Raw genomic sequence first — 24,453 nt, forward strand, 5'->3', positions numbered from 1 at the left:
ATGTTGGGAATATACAGACATGATTTTCTCCATTTTAAAGCAGAATGCCGCTTTTCTCCTGACTTGAATCAGATTTTTCTCGATATAGTCCATTTTTTATAATATCTCCAATCCTGTTTTTTTCAAACGGTCTGTCCACTCCCATTCTGCAACGACCCTTGTAAATTATTCATTCCATATATTAGCACACTACCCTCGTAAAGAGTATTTTGGTTGATCAAAGGTTTAAATTCATCCAATGAATCTTTGTGTAATGGAAACTGATGGCAATGGAAAAAAGAAGCATGCTTGCAAAACATGGCATCTCTAGTTGTTAAGAGAGACTGTGACATGAAAAGTTTAGATAAAGGTTTTAAAAATGGATATTGGAAAGGCTGGAGCAAAAAGTTGATGGAAATTTTGTTGGTTAGTTTATAAGAAAACTGAACGCTAGAGGACTGGCATTTTGTGACCTCTGCTCTATGGTAATTGCCGTACAAAAGAAGCTGCATATGAAAAAATTGAAGCTCACAAGGTATCTGGAAAAAGTGCAGTTAATTACTATAAGAAGAAAGATTTTTTGCATGAGAGAAAAGATGTAGCCCTCTGTCAGAATATGTACACTGCATGTTGCCAATACAAGCACCAGCTTGAAAGAAAAAATGCTCTCATTGAGAAGGAAAAGAAACGATTGCACATTGAGCCAAAAAAGTCAGTGGTTACAAAAAGGAAGTCAAAAGACATCTTTGCCAAAGTCACAAAAAGAGCTTGACTGGAATATCAACAGGTTGTGTCCATTGGAGAAAAAGACAAGTGAATGTATGGGATTATTTGTATATATTTGATGTACTTGCTTGTTTATTTTACAGATTTGTTATAAAAAGAGAGAAGTATAATATATTTGCTGCAAACATTGAGAAATTATTGTGACTTAATTACAATGTGAACACTGACATGCACAAGAAATAACTTCAACATCAGTAGTATTGGAGAACAAATTCATGTGACTATAAATATTGTGAAATCATTGAAGTCAAGTTGAACACGTTGAACATTTTTGATAAGTTTATTAGTTTTTCAAATGATTATTTTGGTTTATTTTATGATCATAAGTTGCACCAGGAGCAGTTTTTTATGAGTGTAAAATGCATTTTTGGCTGCCCAGATCAGGGTTGCTACCCCTCAAGACCCCATTAGGGGAAGACCTTCAATCCTGTCATAAAATTTGTTCAGCTTTTATTATGGATGACCAAAATCATGTCTGAATATAACATCATCACATCATGTCCATTGTTTTCTCCAGGACACATTGTACCAATCCCTACAGAATTAATGAGCCTATAAACACTGTGCATAGTAATTTTTAGTGAGCATCATGCATCTGTCACAATCTGATCATACTGGTGCTAGATTTAGAGATCAACTGCTATAATTCACCATTACTAAGTGATTTCTTGCCATTGATCAATAAGACTTTATATTTATTAAAAGTCTTGTTACCAGTTGCACATGGCAAGGGTAATCAACGGCTGACATGCAGCTTTCAGTAGGTGGTGTTAATGTCTCTACAGTTATGCAATTATTATGCATACATCATATTGTCATAACACATGATCACCACCAGTGTGCTGATAATGAAGATAAATACAAGTTACTTATCGTATATATTTGTTAAAACATACTGCAGGTGTGTATTCATCAATACTGTTCTCATTATTATTTGATATTAACTTCATAAATATGGACCGCTCCAATGGCCTAGTGGTTAGAGCATCCGGCTCAGATGCAGGAGGTCGTGGGTTCGATCCCCGGTCGAGTCATACCAAAGACTTACAAAAATGGTACTAACTGCTGCCTCGCTTGGTGCTCAGCATTAAGGGGTTTGTGTTACTGGTCGGCCTGGTGTCAGAATAATGTGACTGGGTGGGACATAATGCTACATGACTGCATCTTGATGCTTTAGTGCTAGACATCACTTAAAACTGCCACACTGCAGACATCATTTGATGCTTTAGTGCTAGACATCACTTAAAACTGCCACACTGCAGACATCATAGTGATATGACTGAATTTTTTAAAAAGCTACGTTAAAAATCCAAATCACACACACAACTCATAAATATGGAAAATGTAAATTAGTTTGGAAAAACATGTCCTTATGGAGTTACTTTATCTCAACTTCTGAAAATCTATTGTATATACTGTCTTCAGGAGTGCAGAGGTAACATGTATTAAAGGTATGAGGGCATCAGAGAATCTCCAAATAATTTGTAACATCACAAGGTCAGTTTGTGTTCATTGTAGTGTTATTTGCAATACAGCTATTAAAGAATACTGAGTAATATAATTTCAGAAAATCCAAATTTAAACCACGATAAATCTCATTATGTTTGCTTTCAGTTCTGTCATGCCTTTTTATGCCAGTAAGGACATCTGACTTGCTTGAAAGTTAAAAGACAATGCTTTCGTTGCTGGAACTATCACTTGAAAAGAAATAAATTGTGCTTTTCTTCAGCATAAAAAAAATGTTAAGTAAATAGATTGCTGTATTTGGCACAGAAATTCTGTAATCACAAGTTTCAACTCTGTATTACCAGTAACAAGTGCAAACTTAGTGACTTGATGGATGGTGTCTATAGATGTCCGACAGTGATAATATGTTACTGTCAATGGATTTATTTGATTGAAGTACAACAAAAATTTCATTCTGGTGTGGGGATGATTTAAAACATATCTGCTCTATACTATATCCATTAAACAAAAATGCAAATTTGACTTTCATATTAAAATTTTTAATTCCCTTTCAAAAAGTTCAGGATAAATAACTGCTGTCCTTTCAGTATCATTCCAACCCATAGGTTTCCCCAGTGTGGGGTCATGGGATCAAGAATTGGGGACACATTTTTGCGTAAAGTTTTTTGGTAACTTATATTTCCATAACTTATATTTCCATAACCCTGTGTCTAGATCAGTTCATACTTAAAATATAATATCGTCACATACTCCCCTTTCCTCATTACAACCTTTGCCTTTGGGTTGGGGCCATGGTGGTCTAGAATTAAAAGTACATTTGAGATGAGTTATTTTTCTTCACCTATATTTCCACAACCATTTCATATCGTGTTTGAAGTACATCACACTCATATGGATTTATCAACTTTAACAAGAGGATCAATGTGCCTTGGGGTCAGTATGTAGGAAACCTTGGTTCAAGTATTTTTTCCATCTTTAATGGTTTCTTTTAATTAACCTTTTATTCAGTTAGGTAAACATTTAGAACATTGTATGAATCCACTTTCCTCATGTACTTTGTTGTCCTCTGAGTTGCATTCTTGAAAGTGGATGCTTCTTGGTTAATTTTTTCTTTCGATATTTATTCACTTCATCCCTGTAAAATTGTGTGATGCCATACCTCCATTTCCTCCTGTGCCCTTGACCTGAAGTTATATCTTGGGTGGGAATACTGAGTGAAGAAGTTATACCAGGGTAGGTCTATGAGGTCTATATACTGAGTGAAGACGTTATACCTGGGTAGGTCTATGAGATCTATATACTGAGTGAAGACATTATACTGGGGTAGGTCTATGAGGTCTATATACTGAGTGAAGATGTTATACCGGGGTAGGTCTGTGAGGTCTATATACTGAGTGAAGATGTTATACTGGGGTAGGTCTATGAGGTCTATATACTGAGTGAAGACGTTATACCAGGGTAGGTCTATGAGGTCTATATGCTGAGTGTAGACGTTATACCGGGGTAGGTCTATGAGGTTTATATACTGAGTGAAGACGTTATACCGGGGTAGGTCTATGAGGTCTATATACTGAGTGAAGACGTTATACCTGGGTAGGTCTATGAGGTCTATATACTGAGTGAAGACGTTATACCTGGGTAGGTCTATGAGATCTATATACTGAGTGAAGACGTTATACCTGGGTAGGTCTATGAGGTCTATATACTGAGTGAAGACGTTATACCGGGGGTAGGTCTATGAGATCTATATACTGAGTGAAGATGTTATACCTGGGTAGGTCTGTGAGGTCTATATACTGAGTGAAGACGTTATACCTGGGTAGGTCTATGAGGTCTATATACTGAGTGAAGATGTTATACTGGGGTAGGTCTATGAGGTCTATATACTGAGTGAAGATGTTATACCGGGGGTAGGTCTATGAGGTCTATATATTGAGTGAAGATGTTATACCGGGGTAGGTCTATGAGGTCTATATACTTAGTGAAGACGTTATACCGGGGTAGGTCTATGAGGTCTATATACTGAGTGAAGACGTTATACCTGGGTAGGTCTATGAGATCTATATACTGAGTGAAGACATTATACTGGGGTAGGTCTATGAGGTCTATATACTGAGTGAAGATGTTATACCGGGGTAGGTCTGTGAGGTCTATATACTGAGTGAAGATGTTATACTGGGGTAGGTCTATGAGGTCTGTATACTGAGTGAAGACGTTATACCAGGGTAGGTCTATGAGGTCTATATGCTGAGTGTAGACGTTATACCGGGGTAGGTCTATGAGGTTTATATACTGAGTGAAGACGTTATACCGGGGTAGGTCTATGAGGTCTATATACTGAGTGAAGACGTTATACCTGGGTAGGTCTATGAGGTCTATATACTGAGTGAAGACGTTATACCTGGGTAGGTCTATGAGATCTATATACTGAGTGAAGACGTTATACCTGGGTAGGTCTATGAGGTCTATATACTGAGTGAAGACGTTATACCGGGGGTAGGTCTATGAGATCTATATACTGAGTGAAGATGTTATACCTGGGTAGGTCTGTGAGGTCTATATACTGAGTGAAGACGTTATACCTGGGTAGGTCTATGAGGTCTATATACTGAGTGAAGATGTTATACTGGGATAGGTCTATGAGGTCTATATACTGAGTGAAGATGTTATACCGGGGGTAGGTCTATGAGGTCTATATATTGAGTGAAGATGTTATACCGGGGTAGGTCTATGAGGTCTATATACTTAGTGAAGACGTTATACCGGGGTAGGTCTATGAGGTCTTTATACTGAGTGAAGACGTTATACAAGGTTAGGTCTATGAGGTCTGTATACTGAGTGAAGACGTTATACCGGGGTAGGTCTATGAGGTCAAGAAGTAGGACACTTCTGAATTTATTATTATTATTATTATTATTATAAATGCAAGTCAGTCATATTCTTAACTGTCAGCTTATACTATTCATGCTCTTGGATTGTCTTTGGATGAGACCATTGGGTTTTTTATTTAAAAAATCTTGGTAGCAAAGTATTTATTCAATTTATTAAGAATTGGGAATACGATACTGCATGCTTTATTATTGTATTCATGGCTACATAGTTTCCTGAGTTGATGGTGTCGATTTCAGCTCTTTTGCTTAGGTGGTGGCTGTGTTGTGAATATGGCATTGACAGACTTAGTTGCAATATGATCACCAAAACTATTTATTTAAAATGTAAAAGAAATCTATTGTTATTTTTAGGATTGTGTTAAAGCTATTAGGAACCAGAATAATCAATAATTCATATCAAAATTTAAAATGTAGATTACATCTTTATTCCGTTTCCTGTCAGATATTAAAGTCTACTTTTTGTAAATATATTTAAAGTTCTACACAATTTTAACATTGAAGTATCTGCAGTGTATCTCACATAAACATATTTATTTTATTATAAAATATTGGAGAAGCCATGAACCCTAAAAAAAAATAATTGATGTGGATGTTATGTGTGTGTGTGTGTATATATGTGTGTGTGTGCTATTTTTCTGACATCGTTTGACATCTGTTCAATCATAATATGAAAAAACATATACAATAATGATTTTTTTTAAATATTCTGGCATTGCAAGGAATTTTTTCACCCACACAGTTGCTCGGCTTATGGCTGGTCATTTTCTTCTCCAGTGCAGATTTATTTTGCAATGCATGATGTAGTACACATGGCAAGCAAGAGTTTATTTATAACTTTGAATCATTAGGGACTGAATTCTGAACACTACTGGTCTGACTGACAGATTATCAATCCAACAAAATGCTAAACCCTTTGATCTACTGCATTTATTGCATATTTTCTAGCCTAAAATGTGTTGAAAATAACCCAAACATAGAGTTGTCCAGGATGAAGTTTTGTCAAATAAAGCAATAATTAAATGAATTCATGGCTTAAACACTAAACTTATTTTTTGCTAACACCATAACATCCAGCTGTCTTACGTTGAAAGAAAGTAAACAACACATAAATGTATTTTTATTTTATTCTCGATTTTATTTCATGAATCGACACATTTCTAATAAAACTAGGAGAAAAAGAACAACTATTTCTCTCCATGTACATCTATATAAGTGGAGGTCTTTTGTCAACTGTGGGGGCCCCGCATGGCCGAGTGGTCTAAAGTGCTCTCCGTTACAGATCACTGCCATCTCACCTCTGTCTGTGCGGGTGCGAGTCTGGAATTCGGCCAATGTGGGTATGTGAGAAAGCTTGCCAGTAGCTTCTCGTGGGTAGGGGGTTCTTCCCGGGGTTTTCCTGGGTTCTTCTCCACCATTAATACTGGCTGCCATACATAGCCTATTGTGTGCTGAAAAATGGCGTTAAACCCCACAACAACAACAACATTGTCAACTGTGGGTACAAAAAACTACAAGATTCTTGATTATACATGACAATTATACAGCAGCATACCGTTAATGATATTGTTGTTCTTACAGGTTTAGTGTATAATCTTTCTATTTTGACTCATGGAAACTAAACAGATTAAAGCATTGTATTATAAAACATCTTCAAACTGGTTAAGTGTACAAGAATTGCCATTTAATGCAGATGAACCCTTACAAAATTTGTGAACTTCAACTTTTTTGGCAAAAAATGTTAGCGTGATTAATCAAGAACCACCTAAGAAAGACAAGTTAGGTTTGGCATGCATGTTTATATACATATATCCTGATTATATTTTATTAAAAATATATACAATTTTTTAAAACATTTTGAAATCTCTTGGATATTTTTTCTGTATGTCTGCATTTGGGGAATATGCATCGTGCAAATAAAAATCTTGTTTGGTTGTAACTTTTCTGAATCCAAATTACTTACTTCTCTTACTTCTTGTGGTATTTCTGCTCTTGGGTCATGTCCCTTGTTGCAGCCCATAGGATAATGGTGTTTTGTCCTTTGATATATCAACAGCTCATCTTGGGGATATATTTTATGCTTTTTACAAAACAATTCTTGTTTATTAATTTAAATACCCACAGACATCATAAAAATGACACAAAGCAACTAAATAAACCGAAAGGTATTTTTTTTTTTACAGGATGTGAGCGAGTTTCAGCATAAGTTGCTTGAGTGGTTAGAAGATGCTTTCAAGACTTCATCTAGGCCAAGTTCACCCCAACCTGGGTATGTTGAAATTGTGCATGATAGATGATTTATTGAATCAGTTAGCCATAATCTTTGATCATTTTTGCACCAAATATTTATTTCATACAGGTGGGGATAAAACCAAGTTCGACCTATGAACCTGACACAGATCTACGAATTTATATTTTTTATTCTCTTTTTTCAGTTTTACTGGTCACAAGTTTATGGGATAGTCTGTTGTCCTGTCATCCATCCTCCATCCATCTATTAGCACAAAGTTCTTTATTACTGCTGTTTCTAGACTACTTGGAGGATTGCCAAGAATCATTATACACACTTATATACCATGGTCTGGTTGGTCCTAAATGAAAATGGCTGCTCAGACATCCTGTATCTTGAAAATCACATTATTGCTACTCCTGAATGGATGATCATATCAGCATAAGGTTTTAATTAAAAGACTTCTTATGATCTCTAGTTGGTCCTGAATAAAATGGATCTGAATGGAGATCCAATATGAAAACTACAGCAGCCATATTGAAACTTTTATCACTATTTCACCAGACTGGAAAGTCAAACTGACATGGAGTTTTCACCAGAAGATGTCTTATGATGTCTAGCTGTTCCTAAATGAAAATGGTGCTGATTTGACATCCAGTATGACCAACACATTGGCCACCTTTAAAATATTATCACAACTGCTCCTAAATAGATTGATATACCAGCATTAGGTTTTCACTAAACAACTAGAATGAGAAAGGTGTCTATCTGGTGTCCAGTATGGCCACCACAGCAGCATCTTGAAAATCTTGTTATTGCTCTTCCTCCAGAATGAAATATTGTCATGTGATTTCACCAGAAGACATTTTATGATGCCTAGTTGGCCCTAAATAGTGCCCATTGTACATGAAGTGGCCATCTTGAAAGTCTTGTTATGTATAGTTAATCCTAAATGAAAATGGTGCTACTTAAACATCCATTGTGGCCACTACAGAGGCCATCTTGAAGGTTCTTGTTATCACTACACCTCAGCGGATGGTTGTGTCAGCATTTGGTTTTAATTGAAAGACTTCTAATGATGTATAGTTAATCCTAAATGAAAATGGTTCTACTTAGACAACCATTGTGGCCACTACAGAGGCCATCTTGCAGGTCTTGTTACAACTACTTTTCCCCGATGGCTGGTCATATCATCATCACACTTGCACCAAAAGACTTTCTTTAGTTGGTCCCAAATGGAAACAGTGCCATCTATGTCATGTTGGACCAAAATTCAAATGGCCGGTTGGGCCCCGAGTGGCCGAGTGGTATAAAGCGCTCTCAGTTACGGATCACTGCCATCTCACCTCTGTCTGCATGGGTTCAAGCCTATGATTCGGCCAATGTGGGTATGTGAGAGAGCTTGCTAGTAGCTTCTCGTGGGTCGGTAGTTCTTCCCAGAGTTTTCCTGGGTTATTCCTCCACCATTAATACTGGCCGCCATGCATAGCCTATCATGTGCTGAGAAATGGCATTAAACCCCACAACAACAACAGTAACAACAATGGCCAGTTAGATTTCTAAATATGAAAATATTGTTAACACTACTCGTCTTAAATGGAGTCAGTTTGAGATGAAGTTTTCATCAGAAGAGTTTTTATCATGTCTGGTTGGTCCTAAATGAAAATGATGAAACCTGAATTTTAGTATGGCCACTGTGTTAGTTATCTTAAAAATATTATCTCTACTTCTCCCAAATGGATGACCACATAATCTTGGGGTTTTCATCAGTAGACTTGTTATGATTGGTCCTAAAGGAAAATGGTGCCTGTCATACATCCAGTATGACTGCCATGATGGCTGTCTTGAAAATCTTTTAACTTCTCCCCCAGAATGGATGGTCATATTGATATGGGTTTTTCAGATTTGAAAACCTTATTATCGCTAAAAATATATCAGAGATACTTCCAGCACTCAACATTTAAAAGGAAGAAATGGTCTTATCTTGAATTCCTGGAAATTCTTTGGTTCGGCATTCAGATGTCCAGCAGAAGCTCACAGGCAAGACAATTGTTTTGAAAGAGTTTTCTCTGATGTGTAATCATGATATTTTTTATTTTACTGCTTATTTCATTAAGTTTTCTTTCATTTACCATTAAGGGATGGGTTACAGGTTGTGTACATACAAACAGATTTTGTAGAAAATGCATAACTAGAAATCTAGCTGGTCTGAAATTTACTTATTGATAGAATTCAAACTAGATATTGTCGTCTTAATATTTAGAAAAACAGCCAGAGTTTCCTTAATTTTGTATTGCTTTATTGTCTCAGCTACTTTGTTTAGTCTAACAGCTGCCTCGCTAGGCACTCAGTGCTAAGAGGTTAGTGTTTGGACTGGTTGGCTTGGTGTCAGGATAATGTGACTGGGTGGGACATCGTGCTACATGTCTGTGGCATGATGCCCCAGTGTTGGACATCACTATAAACTGCCACACTGCAGACATCGTAGTTATATGACTGAAAAATTGTCAAAGCTACATTAAAAATCCAAATCACACACACACACACACACTATGTTTACTATATAGAATGTAACCCTGATATATTGCACTGATGACTGGAATGATTTTCAGGACTACAGTTGAATTGGTAGGGCAGGATGAATCTTCTGGTGTGAAGGGATCAGGATCATGTACTAGCTGTGATAATCCAATGGCTGAACTCTTCTATGGACAGTACAGAGCTGAAGGATTCATTGAAGGTATATATTTTTATCAATGCAATAATTTCCTTCTTAACAATTATTACATTAAAACCCATAAGTGTCGTCCTTATATGGAACAAATCGCCGAGATGAGGTGATATGTGGTCTGTATAAAAAATTTGATCCAATATTTTCAAGATTTTATGTTCTTTACCTTTATCTTTTTCATTAGATACATTTTACAGAATTGTAACATCTTTACCATTTAATTTTTATCTTGTAGCAATTCATTTTTACATTTATTTGAAAGATTTAAATTTTATAAGCTATTTGTTATATTTACATGTTTAGAACTTTGCTTTTAATTAAACCATATAGCCATTATTATTCTGACTTGCCATTAGATGTACATACATATGTATGTACATACATACATACATACATGCATGCATGCATGCATCCATCCATCCATACATACAAAGATACATACATACATACTTAGAGTTGTTTCTCACTGTCACAAATTTAAGAATAATTACAGCATATCTCCATTTGAATTGGAACTACAAAATACCTGCACATACTTAGCTTTTACTTTTTTTGGGGGGGGGGGCACTTTAACATGGTTATAATATCAATTAAAGTTAGTGTTACTTTGACTTAAAATTTAGCAAACATTATGTAAAATATTGATGTTGATATGCTTTATTCAGTGTTCAGAAATATAGTGATGTGAGTATATCCTGCTGGTTTAGCTTAAATTATCCCACACCACAGGCACTGTAGATAACTTTTAAGAAACAGTACAGTGTAGCAAATAATACACCTGAGTCTAAAATGTTTTGTTTTAGCAACAAAATAATGAATTTACCATTTAGACTATTTTTGGCATATGATGCACATTAAAATGTTAATTATTCAGTTCGGAAACATGAGGATTGATTTTCTGGACCATTGATAAATATATAGATGGAATAATCCAAGGTTGATTCTAGGACTGATTGCAGGATTCACGCTAATTTTCTTAAACTTGCCTGAAATTCATTTTAATGCACAAAATTTGCAATGTCTGCCTCAGATGCAGGAGGTTGCTGGTTCAAACCCCGGCCAAGTCATACCAAAGACTTATAAAAATGGTACTAACAGCTGCCTCGCAAGGTGGTCAGCATTAAGAGGTTAGTGTTAGGACTGGTTGGCCTGGTGTCAGGATAATGTGACTGGGTGGGACATCATGCTACATGTCTGCGGCACAATGCCCCAATGCTAGACATCACTATAAACTGCCACACTGCAGACATTGTAGCAATATGACTGAAAAATTATCAAAGCTACATTAAAAATCCAAATCACACACACATACACCTAGTTAGTAACTGGCTAACAATGTTTTGATAGCATTTCAAGTGCAGAGCATTCATCGATAAGGATTGAATTGACTTTGGTTAAATTAGATAAGAATTAGATTTTAGAGCTACAATTAATATTCATTTTAAGATGAGTAAATTTGCCTACCTGACCACATTGACAGACATGTTACATTTAGATATATCCAATTAAGGTTTGAATGTTTGTACATGTGAATGGCTTTATTTATTTTATTGCCTGTGAATGTTTACAAAATCTGTAAACATGTAAGCAAACATGCATGTGGTTGTCATTGATAAATTAGATATTCAGATAAATTATATATTTGCACATCTCTGCTTAAGAATATATTTTTGCCAGTTCTATTCTAAAAGTATTTATCCATGATTTTCACATGAATATTGCATAATTTGGAGAAAAGCACAAGTAACATGAATAGTACACATTGCACAAGTTGATTTAATAATAATGTTGATAAGAATTTCTTTTAGCTACAGTATTTACCATGAAGCTTGATTATAAGGTTTTATTTTAAAGAAATGCCATTTTAAGTTTGTATAGTTTCTCAGTCAGTGCGGATTCCACAAAAGCATCAAATGCAGATGTCCAGGCAGTACATCTAGTCCCATTATAAATTTTATCATGTCCATACAGTAGAACCTGTCTTGAAAGACAACTCCTTTTATCAGAAAAATGATGGTGTCTTAGCACAAGTGATCTCAGGACAGGTCATACCACTATATAATCAATAGTTCCATTCATTGAGAATCTGGTCTCTTTAGACAGGTGGTCTCATAGCAGTGGTTTTTCAAGTTGGGATTTACTGACCATGTAAAAGTAGGAAACAATAATGTGACAGTGGGATATATGGCTAGAACTGTCTGTTATTTCAACTAAAACATGCCATTCAAATGGAATCCTGTCATAATAAAAGGTAAAGCGTGTAAAAAAAATAAAATAGTCACAAGTTGAGGAAGGTACAGCATTCACATTTTAATAGATGTCAGCTGTTAGTAAAACTCATGGATAGAGGGTGGAAATGGTTGAGTTACTAGTGTTTTGTATTAAACCATTTTTTCAGTCATTGTAAATTGTACAGAATTTGAAATTTTGTAACCATAGTACCTACTGATTTCCTAAATGCCATGATGTTTATTTTGTGTTTAAAAGTAAGAAAAGTTATATCAAGTCTGAAAATGAAGTGAAAAAACATGTACAAGGAGGGGTGCTAATATTAAAGTAGACCAGCTTTATTTTAAAGGAAAACTTTAAGTTGTGGAAGATAGTAAGTTTATTTGAACATTGAAGAAGAATTCATTATTTGGTCACAGGGAAAGGTTTTACAAATGAAGAAAATTTTGGTCAGTTTCCTCTGCAAGTGTATGGCTTCAGGGATATCCATGAAAGCTTGGAGGCAACCACTGCACCAGGGGAAATTGAGACAGCAAGCTGTGATTCAACACAGAAGTCTGGTCAAGAGGTAAAATTAAACTTTTATTATGAAGTCACATAGATTTTGCTGGACTATCTCCATCATATCTACGCATGTATAACAAACTACAAACAGTACCAACCCAGATCTGACAGACCGTAGTTTGAGCTTTCCATTTTTATAATGATTTAAAGTGAACAGCAGAAACACTGATTTGTCTGCAAATTGTATAACAGCAGTGTGGGATCATGTTGTTTGTTATTTAGTGCAGTTTATACACAATAGTTCTGGGGGTTCTGAATATTCATTTGATGAAAATTACAAATTTAGACATAGTAGAACTTATAAGAAGCATGTGTTCACACATTTATTGCAAGATTTGTTGAACTTATGAGAGTAAACTCAATTTTTAGTAAACTTGGCCTTATGACGAGGTGAGATTATTTTATGGTGCTGAGCACAATGCTCAAAATATATTGCTTGTTGTCCATCCATCTGCTATTGTTTTCTTTTACCAGTCTGGAAGGCATGTTTTGGATTATGATCAAACATTTAATGTACGTTTATATTATCAGAGATATTTGATGAATTCAGTAATGAGTGACATTCATGAATATTCATGAAGTGATCCTGCATCTCATTGGCTGAATTTGTTACCATTTTAGATGTCATATTTCTGATTTGATTTTAGTTAAGCTTGGAATATATACTTGTCAAGAAAATTTGGAACAAGTTTGATAATGAACAAGATCCATGCATTTTAATGAGGTGGTTTTGCCTCTGATCTGCTGATCTTGTTACAATGCTGACAGCAATATTTTTTATCTCAGTTTGATGCAATTTGGAATGTATGCTTGTATCATCAAGATCTTGGACAAGTTCATTAATGAGTGAGATCTACACATCAGTGAATCGATCAAGCTATTAATTTGTGAAATATTTCCTGCTCTGGAGTCCATATTTCTCATCCAGTTTTGATCAGACTTGAACTATCATCAAGATCTCAGAAAAGTTTGATAAGTGAGCAAGATACACATTTATTAGAAATGTGATATTGCATTTGCTGATTGAATCAAACTTGAAATATGGACTTCTATCATCAAACTCTTCGATGAGTTTGTTAATGAGCAATAGCTATGCATATTAATGAGGTGAACTTGCATATGATTGGCTGGGCATGTTACCACCTTTTAGATCCTATTTCTAATCAGTTTTTAATCAAACTTTTAATATAGGCTTATGCATACATGCCAACTGTTGCGCTTTTGGTATAATCATTATGCTTTTCTTCACTAAATTACGTCTTATGCGTAACTGAATTCAGGTTACGCATTTTCGATATATCCCCATCCCCAAAAAATTAATAATTTGTTTTCTCATTTTTATTAATAATCCATTAATCCCACAGACCATATTTCTAGAAAAGACAGCTTCTATGCAACTACAACATAAGAGTAGACTTGTCCGAAAACTTGCATGCACTTTCCTAAAAGTATTATGTTCTATTTATAGCAGTTGCCCTATTTCCAAGAAACATGCTGGTTTCTACTTTTGACCTCAATTTCTGTTTATAGCAGCTGTATGGCTTAGTTAGAAGGACTGGTTTTCTAACCTTTATTCTTTACTCGCAGATTCTTTATTCTAATTCTTATCTGGTACAGAACCAGTCTAGGTATTTGGCACTAAAAGTCAAGTCAGATTTATTCTAGTCAATGCGAGTGTTTGAGCAAATATATTTTTCAAATAATTTCACAAATGAATTAGAAAAAGATGAAAAACCAATTCATAAATGAATACATGAATTACACAATACAGCATTCCATTTCTAGGGCAGCTTCATGCCCCTTGCAGGCTGTGTGGAAAGGATTTTAATATTGGTCATGGTGGTGAAACAAAGAAACCTTGAATTAACACGTTTCACTAACTCCAATACTAAGGTAACTTATTTTTTTACAGCAGAACTTAATTGTGGACATGAATTTTATAAATGCAGAGGTATTATCTACTGAGTTCTTAATAGAACATGGACTACCCCTAGCGGTAGAAGACTACATTGGTCCTTTGTTCAAGCGGATGTTTCCCAAATCCAAAATATCAGAAAATATGCATGTGCAAGAACAAAATCATCTAATATTGTTAGGTGTTTAGCAGAAAATACTTCACTTAAAATTGCAGAAGCCATGAAAATTGGGCCATTTAGGATTGCAACAGACAGGAGTAATGATTATGACAAAAAGTTGTACCCAGTCTGTGTAAGAGACTTTGACAACAAAAAGGGCAGAACCAGAATTAACAGTAGATTCCACTGGAGAAAACATTCTTTTTATTTGCTTGATAATGCTTTGAATAAACATATGTTGGCAGAACTGTATGTTGTTTTCAGCTGATACTGCATCAGTGATGACTGGAATTCATAAAGGAGTTACATTCTATTGTTTGAAAAATGTCTCCAGTATTGTACATTTCAGATTGTCTCTGTTATATGATGCACCATGCTGCAGGAAAGGCTGCTGATAAATTATAAGGAGAACTCTTGAAGTATCAAGTTGGCACTCTACCTGACAATGTACTTTATGCAGACAGAGTTGACTTTTTAATCTTATTTCTCAGCTAAAAGACCCAATAACTGTAAGATATAAATGTCCTCTTCTTTGTCAGGTTATGAATTGAATATTGGTTCTTTACCATTCTAATGCTGACTGAAAGATTGTTCAATATTGTTAACAAAAATAAAACTGAATTTAGATCCAGGCTCTGTAACCCATCACTTAGTGCTCTACTGGTGTGCAAAACATTCAGTCTCAACTGGTACAAAGTGTTTTGAAATGCAGTATGAGAGTCTGTTGCATTTTAAAGCTCAAAGCATAATATATGAAAACTTGAAGCAGTAAGTGATGTTAAAAGTCCAGCTGGATAAATAAATCATTTTGTACATTTGCTCATTGAATTTTTATTATGTTATATGTGGATTACTCTTTTTCTGCTTGGATTACTCTTTTTGTCCACTTGGATTATGCTTTTTCCTTGCCAGGGGTTGGCATGTATGCTTATATGAGCATGCATTCATTCTGCACAATAACTCAAGTTGTACACTATCAACAGTTACCAAAATGGGTGGATGGCTTTCACATGCTGTAAGAGAAAACCTTATCCATCAATAGCTCATATCTTAAGGTCAGTATTAATATACATTGTTCACAATACGTTGAGGTCTCCACCATCTACAGACAACTGCCAAAGAGTCATGGTCACTGAAAGAAGAAAATTGGTTTCTGCATAATAGCTTAAGCTCTCCATCATCAACGGTTACCATAACTTAAGCTCTCCATCATCAACGGTTACCAGACTTTATCGATTACTTAAGCTTTAGTAAGAAGTCTGTCAAAGTTTGGGTGAAAAGGACAATGAAGAAAAATGTTTCTGCACAGAAATTTAACTTGTCTAAGGATAATGGCTATTAAACACCATCCAGACATGTGATGTGTCATTCACCATACTCTTGTTTGTCATTACACTATGTATTTTGTTTCTGTTTATCAAACTTTATGAGCATCTTGCATTTAGGGTAAGGAAGAAGCATATTGATTTTGGGTCAGAAAGGTCAGAGGCTAAGACCACTTGTGACTAAAATAAAAATATGGCTTTTGTACATGAACATTGATTCAGCATCACAGATCTGGACCAAACATTGTGGATGGCTTACATTGTGGATAAGGAAGAAGCCTATAATTTTGGGCTTGAAAGGTCAACACAATCTTACAGACAGAAGAAAACTGGTTCTTTTATAAAAATTTCAGTTATTTACATACAGGACCTATAAACATGAGGTAGGCATATAATGTGCCATTCACAGTACTCATTTTGGTGATTACACTAAATATTTTTATGATATGACTTACGATTAACAAAGCAGAAACTATATTGTGTAATTAGGAGTTCCTATATTGCACAGAATTTTTTTTTTAGTTTCCAAAACTTCACCCAAAATGCCAGATATCACTTGTACTTCATCAAGGTATGGGGCAGCTTGAATCTGGAAGAAAAAGAGCTTCACGTCAATTTTATTTTATTTTACCACTTTCCCTTCAACTGTTCTGATCTAAAGAGTGAATAAAAAATGAAGGTCCAGACTTGCAAAGTGGTTCTGATAGTTCCCTTCAGATGGGATAAGTCCTGGATCTGTGATCCTACTTGCTTATGAGCCAGTCTTTCTTGTTTACTGAAAATTTTGATTCATGTGTGATAGGAAATTTTAGATGTTCGCAGTACATTAAAATACTGTCAATACACTATTTTTACCTATTCATGTTTTCCTATCCAGAAATGCATATATGATATACACTGTACTTATCTGTTTCATTGCGGTATTTATTACACAATACTTTTATCTAGATTCATTTGGATTTTAGTCATTCAAAAATATTACCAACTGCAACAAGTCACCCCTTTGGATGGATCTTACTTGCAAAATACACCCCAGCTTTTATAGGATGACAAAAGAGAAATTACTTTTTGCAGCCCAAGTTATAGATATCCCTGGGAAAATCTTAGCTTTGCTGAGCCTGTTCAAAGAACCCCAGGCACAGTTGTTTCATGCAGACAGGTTCTCCTCCATGCCTGGCTGTTGTCATGAATCCAGTATGTTGAAAAACATCTTGATCTTTATTTGTTGAAGAAGATTTTGTTAGCTAAAACTCCACTGCTTAAAAGTCTTACAAGGGAAACAACAGTATCATCCTTTTGAATGCCTCAATTTTTCAGTTGTTTAACTTTCTGACTTTTGGAGAAGAAAGAGTTAGCTTCAGTTACTATCAAGGGCTACTATTTCATGATTTCAAACATTCAGGCATCGTGGTAGATGGGGTATAGGCCATGACAACAAGCTATTAGACTTTCAAGTCAAATTTTTACCTGCGTAGGCCCAGATCACTGACTCTGTGCCCTATGTAGACATTTTCAGGGGTTTTGACATGGTTCAACTCTCATAATCATGATCCTTTTGCCGGAACTTTGCTGAAGTTACTATCAGATAAAACCTCATTTTTGATAGCCTTTGTTTTTGGCATGCTGGATGAGCAAGTTGCATGCCCTGTTAGATGGACTTCAGTTATCTCCATTGGAGATCAGATTGTTCCATGGTCCTCATGACAAAACCAAGATTCATAACTAAGAATGGATTACTATCTGTGGGAAATCTGAACATGATGATCTGAAGGCCAGAAAGTGGATATAACCCTTAAGCTTTGTGTCATGGCTGAAGTGGGGGATTCACTAGATGTTTTCTTTTTGTTATATTTCAACTAGATATGCCTCATGAAAATTTCAATTCATGTGATTAGAGTAGTCTCTAAAAACCACACATTCAGATCAGAGACATTCTGGAAGACATTGACTGGCATGTACTGTCACCTATCTTGAGTTTCTATCTTCAAGACCTAGCATCACAGACAAGAGAACTGAATTTGGTGGGTCCAGCATCTGTGCCCCAGATGACCACCAGATCCAGTTAATGCCTCGTCATGGATATGGTTTTTGAACATTTTCTGGAATTCACCATTCATTTTTCAATACCAGCATATTTGCCGCCTTCATGTTAGAATGCTGTTTATCTTTCATATCAGGACTTCAGCTATATGTTTCTCAAAGGATACCTGTGTTGGAAGTTGAATAATCATGCATTTCCTCCAGTTAACTATTCTTTTCTTGTTAATGTGATTAGGGAACATATTCAACTAAGAAAGTAAATTTTGCAGTAAATTATCTTTCTCCAAGAATACTTACCCTATCACATTACCCTCAAGCTCAACCATACCTTACCACAATGTGAGCATACCTTTTTATGGTTCACTTAAGGTAAACTAGTTATGTTAAACATACCATAGATGGTGGTCAGAAGGGGAGGTAATTTGTCAGAGTTTCTTGCCTTTGGTTACAGGAACGAAGATAATTTTCTTTTTTCTATGAGCACTGGATTTAAGAGGTAGCCCAGTCTGATTCCTAATACTAATGTGTTCAGTAAAATATTTTCAGATGAATATAATTTACTAAAAATGTTACTTACTACTTTGTTAAAGTTTTAGGAATTTCTTGCATACAGATAAAGTTGTATTCTGCGAGTTGCATTTCTTTTGTAACGTACGTAGCAGCTTAAAAAATGCTTATATGTAACTTTTATGATTGTCAAATTGTTTCACTGTCATGAATGTTCTCAAATTTTTTTGAATACAAGTGTCCAGTGTTACCTGACCTCATGTCCAGTTTGATCTGAAACTGTCTGATCTAAAACACCCACAGTATAAATCTGATGGGTGAAAAATGACATGATCAGTGTTGGTAAATGTTATAGACACTTCTGATTATAGCTGAAACCTCTGACAGCTGCTACAAATATTGTAACTACTCGTGTATCACAAATATATTTAGATAAAATGTATAAATGACTTTGATGTCCAAATACCCCCAAGTAGCCTTGAAATTTTGAAGAGCATGAGATTTATGTATGCAGAATTTAAAACGAAAAGATGTTTTATTGTACTGATTAGAGTAAATTTTGGTTTAAAAAAATTGTTATATGATTTGTTATTTATGCTATATTTCTACATTTCAGTTATGGTTTACACGACTTCCACCTGTATTGACCTTTGAGCTTTCAAGGTTCCAGTTTAACCAACAATTTGGAAGACCTGAAAAAATCCATAACAAAATAGAATTTCCTAAAGTTATATACATGGATAGGTAACTAGTACAACTAAAGGTTTTTAAATTTACATGTTTTACTTTGAATACCATGTTGTTATGTTTTCTTTTGGAGCCAATAAACCAGTGTCATCTGATTGATGAGCATGTGCATTTGGTCCTTTTAGTCATCCATGTGAGATAGAAGCTTATTTTATATTATGTGAACTCATTTAAGGATCTTTATGATGATATACCATGAGAGAAAATGTTTTTGAGGGAATGCAGTTTATAAAACTTTTTTTGACCCATATATTAAGGATTTTATTTCTTTTACTTTATCTTATAATGTATATTCATTTTATGGAACTTTAATATCTTTGATTTTAATTTTTATCTTGTATCCATGTTTAATTTTATTTACAAGGGTTTATCTTCCTAAAGTGATTAATGTATTTCTTTTGTTTATCTTTTTAGATCTTTTAATTGTCACCAGTTAGCGATTATTGTGCTAATGTGCCTTTGAATGCTAATATACACATATATATTTCTCATTTTTATGGTTAGTGGATATTATGCCAAAGGGTGCAAAAACAATAAAATTAAAACTTCAGAATAATACTTTTGTTTATATATCTGCATTTAACCAGAATAATCAATATTCTGGACAGTAGAATTGAGAATGTTATATATTATTTGAATCATATTGACAATATTATAAGTTTGTAAATAGTAGATGAATGAATAATAAAATAATATGTATGCATAACATCGTGTACTGTGTATCTTACATAGTGTAAGATAGCACTAATAAACATAAGCAAAACAATCAGTGTATATTTCCTGCATATTTATGTGATTTTCACTCATTCCTTAAACGTGATTTTCACTGATTGCTTAAACATATGGTGATTTTTCACTTGTTGTTAAACATGGTGATTTTCACACATTGCTTAAACATGTGATTTTCACTCATTTATTAAACATATGAATTTCACTCATTAAACATATGGTTATTTTCACTTATTGCTTAAACATATGGTGATTTTCACTTGTTACTTGAACATGGTGATTTTAACATATGATTCTCACTCATTGCTTAATCGTAATTTTCACTCGTTGATTTAACATATGATTTTCACTCATTGCTTAAATATATGATTTTCACTCATTGATTTAACATTTGGTGATTTTCACTCGCTTAAACATAAGGTGATTTTCATTCTTTCCTTAAACATATGATTGTCAGTTTGCTGCCTTTGTTTCAGGTATATGGAAATGAACAAAATGGAAACTAAACAAAGAAGAGAGGAAGCAAAGAAATTAAAAGAAGACTTATTAGTTTTGCAAGCAAGACTTGATAAGTAAGTATTTTATATTTGTTCTCTTTCCAAGTTTATTAATTTTGCAGACATCATGTTGGTAAATGAATTATGAGTGCTCAGATTTTTAGCTCAACTGGTGAGGAACCAGAAGAACTTATGGGATGGTTTGTTGTCAGTTGATCAATACTGTACTAAAAGTACTGTTAAAACCAATTAAAATCTCCATGAGCACGTGTTTGCTATCACTACTTAAATTACTGTGAGGCTTACCATGAAACTTTTCACACAAATTCATCCCGAAGTCTAGTTGGTCCTAAATGAAAATGGTGCTATTGGTTTCATTTATTTTAAAGTCACACATATAAAAATATGCTCTGCACAGTATACAGTTTTTATTTAACTGTTACCCTTTGCACTTGTTGCAACATTAGTCACACTGCCAATTGAGGTCTTATAGCTCATGTCACAACATGTCTTTTATTATGTGAGCAGCAGTTTATGCCATGTCACAACATGTCTTTTATCATGTGGGTAACAGTTTATACCATGTCACAACATGTCTTTTATAAGCAGTTTATGCATCTTGATACTTCAGCTTATTGGTCCTAAATGAAAACGGTTTTGATCTTACATCCAGTATGGCTTCAATGCATCCAGTTTGAAAATCTTGTTATCACCCAGAATTAATGGAGATGGTTATCACCCAGAATGAATTGGAGATGGTTTCAACACGTCACAGTTAAAAAGAAGAAACTGCCTTATTTTGGGATTCCTGGAAATTCTTTTCCAGTAGAGTCAGTCCCATTGAGGGACCGTTCTTTCAATTCTCTCAGTTTGGCTTGAGACATTGTATCTATACTTTTATAATATCAGAACTGAATAGGACCTAACTTGTGTTTACATTGTAAGAGTAAATGTATTTTTACATGCTTTTCATTTTAAACCATCAATATTTGATCCAATGTTTTTAACACAGCTACATTGCTTATTAATTTAACTTTTCTCACAGAGAATCTGAGCTTACAAGGGGATGAATGATTACTCCTAAAACATTATTACTTTCATATATTCTCTAGGATATGTATTTTTTAGTCCAGGTTAGTGGAAAAGCAAGACATAGTGGTCACTTTTCAAGCAGCTGCAGTAGTGGCATCAACATTAAGATTTATATTGGACTCAACATGCAGATGATAGCTTTCTTGTTTCATTTGGAGTGAACATTGTTGACAGTTTCATTAATGAAAAATGTTCACACTTGTCAAAATTTGGTATTTTCAGATTTATAAACTATGGGTCAGGCAGAAAGAGGTTCCCCTTGCAAGATGTTCTACTGTATGCTCTTGAATTTGCTAAGAGTAAACCTGAAACAGTGACATCTGCTCCCCAGCTGACCTTGTCCCAAGATGTAGAGATGGAATCTCCCAGACCCCACTCAAGGTAAAAAAAATTGGGAAATTTACAAGTTGAAAATCTACAGATTTATTTAAGATAGTTAGTCATATAAAATAATGAAGCTGTCATGCATATTTGTTATTCCTGCACCCAGGAACATTGTTATGTAGTCCATTGGTTTGTATAAGCATATGTACATACATATTGAATATCTTTGAACTACTCCTATGCCATTAAAGCTGGACACCTGAAACTTGGATCAATGATGGTCATGTACTCAGTAGTTGTAGATTGTACTTACACTTCTGAAATTCTGATGGTAGGGGTGACTTTACAAAGCGTTTCAGATAAGTTGCAAGCTGCATGTCTGACATGTCTGATAATTGGCATGTACAGTAAGTGACCAAAGTGGACCCCTGGTTATACCCATGGCCCTTCCCTACCTCATGAGCAACTTTGGTCACACCATATAAACTGATAGGATCCCAATTCTTTAACCATATATACACTTACTGAGCATGAAAAGACAAATGTAAACATGCAACTGACATTGAACCCTTGGTCCATCCTTACCCAAAAGGACTTGTCCCCTCAGTTATAACCTCACAACAATGAAGAACCTCAGTTTATAACCTTATACACACATGCTGTGCATGAACAGGTAAACGTATGCATGCATATGATATTGACCCCCCCACCCCACTGAAACTCATCTGGACCATAACATGGAAACTGTTGAGGTCCCCATCCTGTAACAATATATACGTTTACTAGGCGTGAACAAAATTCATACCTGCAACTGATATTTTTAAAAAATTGGAAACTCAGGATAGTCACCCAATGACAATTTACATACGTACGTGGGAAAGCCTGCCAGTAGCTTCTCATGGGTCAGTGGTTCTTCCCTGTGTTTTCCAGGGTTCTTCCTCCACCAGTTATACTGGCCGCCATGTATAACCTGTCTTGTGCTGAAAAATGGCATCAAACCCTAGAACAACAACAACAACAACAATTTACATACAGATCCTGAGACAGTAATTTTATCAGAGAAATGAAAAATGCAGTATGTTGAAGATGAAATGGAAATTAAGCCTCTTAAACAGAGTTAAGAATAAGCATAGAAAAATAAAAAGGAATATTCAAATTCTTGTGAGCAAAAGTTGGAAGGGACACAGTTACGTTTATTGGAAATCACGTGTCAGTTTGAGTATGTCTTGTGGTGGGAGATATGATTGTCATCATGTGAAATGGAAAGAAATCCAAGAATTACATAAAGTTGAGAAATAGCAACAAGCCATTGAGCTGCATAGGGTTTGGAACTGAAGTTTGTGCAACTGTACTAGCGATGAATATAGTCTACATGTACTTTACAAATTTTTCAGTTGAACATAATGTTTACTGTTGCTGCATGTTTCAAATACCAAACTTTTAAGGATGTTTTCCAGTTTTACAATTAAGGATGTTTTCCAGTTTTACAATAGCAGTTTATAATATTTTGTTACACCTTACTGAAAACTGGTAAAACTTATGGAAAAAAATTAACTGCCTTACTGAAACAGTCACATCAGGGTTGGCAGGTCTGTGTTTGGAGAGCACTGATAAGCAAAAACTCCCATAAATTAGTAGAAAAGTCGAGCATATAAAAAATATCTGCACAGTAAAAACAATTTTGTTTGACTGTTAAAGTACTTGTTGCAACTTATGTCATGCTGCTGGTAGAGGTTTTCTAGCTCTGTTATTGTGTAGGCATCTGTTTACATTTCTGGATACTTCAGCTCGACATGTTAAACAAAATTTGATTTTCACATTGAGCCCTGAAACAAGCATTCTGGTCTAGTTTGACCCCTACATTCATCAAGGACATTTTACAAATGCATATTTAAAATATGGGCTACCTAATATTACTGGAAATGCGAGTGAATGATTTTAAAATTGAAAATGATATTTAATAGGAGTCTGATGTGCATGCTAAATGGATAAAAACAGACAGCATGCTGGTAATTCAGTGTTATTTTGGAATTGAATGTAGAAAGGCAGAATATCAAAACAAATCAGACTATAAGCAGTTTTAAAGTAGAGTGCAATTTTCATTTCTTTTCTCAAACAATTTAGCCCTGAGGATTCATGGGTTCAGAAATGTATAGCTCTCAAAGGGCCACAATAGATTGAATAAATTAGTATTGAAAAAGACTCAGTTGGGACAAGCAGATTACTACATTGTAAAACTTTGG

General features: G+C 34.9%; 1 protein-coding gene across 2 annotated transcripts in view; it reads left to right on the forward strand.

Annotated features, from left to right (window-relative positions):
• LOC149794242 (ubiquitin carboxyl-terminal hydrolase 25-like) overlaps positions 1–24,453 on the forward strand; it is a 97,324-nt gene that overhangs the window by 36,235 nt on the left and 36,636 nt on the right. For both annotated transcript variants that reach the window (XM_089968369.1, XM_089968370.1), the window contains 6 exons: positions 7,304–7,389; positions 9,963–10,090; positions 12,730–12,878; positions 19,438–19,565; positions 20,774–20,869; positions 22,109–22,267. In XM_089968369.1, the coding sequence (XP_089824495.1) occupies positions 7,304–7,389; positions 9,963–10,090; positions 12,730–12,878; positions 19,438–19,565; positions 20,774–20,869; positions 22,109–22,267 (746 nt within the window). The remainder of the gene's footprint in view (positions 1–7,303; positions 7,390–9,962; positions 10,091–12,729; positions 12,879–19,437; positions 19,566–20,773; positions 20,870–22,108; positions 22,268–24,453) is intronic.

The sequence above is a fragment of the Sinohyriopsis cumingii genome, chromosome 8, assembly GCF_028554795.1.
Source record: "Sinohyriopsis cumingii isolate HCF-2022 chromosome 8, ASM2855479v2, whole genome shotgun sequence".
Lineage (NCBI taxonomy): Eukaryota > Metazoa > Mollusca > Bivalvia > Unionida > Unionidae > Sinohyriopsis > Sinohyriopsis cumingii.